Source organism: Nicotiana sylvestris, chromosome 3 (assembly GCF_000393655.2).
Source record: "Nicotiana sylvestris chromosome 3, ASM39365v2, whole genome shotgun sequence".
NCBI lineage: Eukaryota > Viridiplantae > Streptophyta > Magnoliopsida > Solanales > Solanaceae > Nicotiana > Nicotiana sylvestris.
The window spans coordinates 126,726,399-126,728,102 of NC_091059.1; the positions used below are offsets into that span (position 1 = coordinate 126,726,399).

The 1,704-nt window shown below is 36.1% G+C and overlaps 1 protein-coding gene across 1 annotated transcript; it reads right to left on the reverse strand.

The window, feature by feature from the left end:
* Positions 1-306: 306 nt before the first annotated feature.
* On the reverse strand, positions 307-708 carry LOC138887998 (uncharacterized). Its single transcript, XM_070169793.1, has one exon. It carries the CDS (start codon positions 706-708, stop codon positions 307-309), a length of 402 nt encoding a protein of 133 aa, XP_070025894.1.
* Between the last annotated feature and the right edge of the window lie 996 nt (positions 709-1,704).

Genomic DNA, 1,704 nt, shown 5'->3' on the forward strand with positions numbered 1-1,704 from the left:
CATGGACATAGTCTTTAAGGTATTACTATTACACATACTTGCTAAATAAGTGCATACATCGGTAGAGATATTCTTAATAGTATTACATATTTTAAGCTTGTTCCTCAACACTTCTTCTTCAACAAAATAAGGTGGACGAGCATGGTAGAAATACTTAGTAGATGAGGGGTGCTTGATTGCTTCCTTTGCCATCAGGTGTGCCACTTCATTACCTTCCCTGAAGTTATGCTTCAAGGTTGGGAGCTTCAGTTGGTGCATTATCCATATGCATTCAGAGACAATGTTATAGAAATTATAATAATATTCTTACATTAGCTTAATGATATCCGTGATATCAGTTTCGATTTCCAGATTTATGAAGTTCAATTCTTTTGTAATCTTTAGTCCCTCTAGTACAGCCATCAATTCTGCATATGTGGGTGAAATTGCCTGGATTTCCTTGTGGAATCCCATGATCCAATCTCTGTTGATGTTGCAAAATGTGCCACCAAGTCCTGCTGCATTAGTATAACTAGAAAAAGCACCATCACAGTTTAATTTAATCATGTTTTTAGGTGGTTTGTACCACTTGATCTCAGTTTTAATATTTTTGTTAGTGAAAAGGTATTTTTCTGTGAAGAAGATAAATTCCCATGCAAGGTGAATAATTTTATTAGTATCCAAATTGCAATTGAGGTTGTTTATGTTGTTGAGATTTCTGTTTTCCATATTTCCCATATGGAGTATGGAAATAGGGTTTTCCAACTAATCTTGTTTGAGTTATGGAAGATAAAAATATCCCTTAGTTTTTACTAGCCAGTTTTTATCACTAACTATGTCTAGGGAAGTGAGGCCCATGTTCCTCAAAAAATGTCACGAGATTGGGCAATCCAGAAAAATGTGATGGATGTCTTCCATTCCCATTCTACAAACAGTACAAGTTGCATCAATGTTCATACCTATTTTGGCTAGATAGGCTCGACAGGGAATACGATTATGCATGTATTTCCACATAAAAAATTTAATTTTGTTTGGGCAGTGAAGGTCCCAGATCCATTTGAAGGAGTTGGATGTATGATTTGGTTTACTGAGAAGGTTATAGCAAGACGTAGTAGAGAAGATACCATTTGAGTTAATGCTCCAGCTAATTCTATCAATTTTTGATTCTTTACAAGGTGTGGGAGTTATACTAAGGTTCTTAAGTTCCTCAGGAGGTAAATCAAATGAAAGGTCATTTATATCCCAACCATTTTTCTTGATTAGGCTTCCTATTGATAGGTTAAGGTCACTCCTATTAAAAGGGCCTTCGATGGAGCATCTTAGAAAATTGGAATTGTATTTTCACTTATTATACCAGATATTCAAATTAGAATTAAACGACGGATGCCAAAGAATACCATTGTTACACACTTTCCAACCCTTGAGGATGGATTTCCAGATGAAGAAAGTGTTAGTGATAGATTTTGACTTAGCATATTTGGCCATAATGAGATGGCACCAAGGGGTGCTAGGGTTTTTTAAGAGTCTCCAGGCTAGGCTTGAAAGAAGTACCAATTTTTTCTCTTTTGCCTGACGAATACCCTACCCTTTTTCACTCCTTTCCCTAGTTACAGTATGCCAATAATGGAGTTTTGGCAACACTAGAGGAACCCCAGATAAAATCCCTTTGGATTTTGTCTATTGTTTTTAGGGTTTTGGGGGAAAGAAGGGTGTATTGCATTGAAT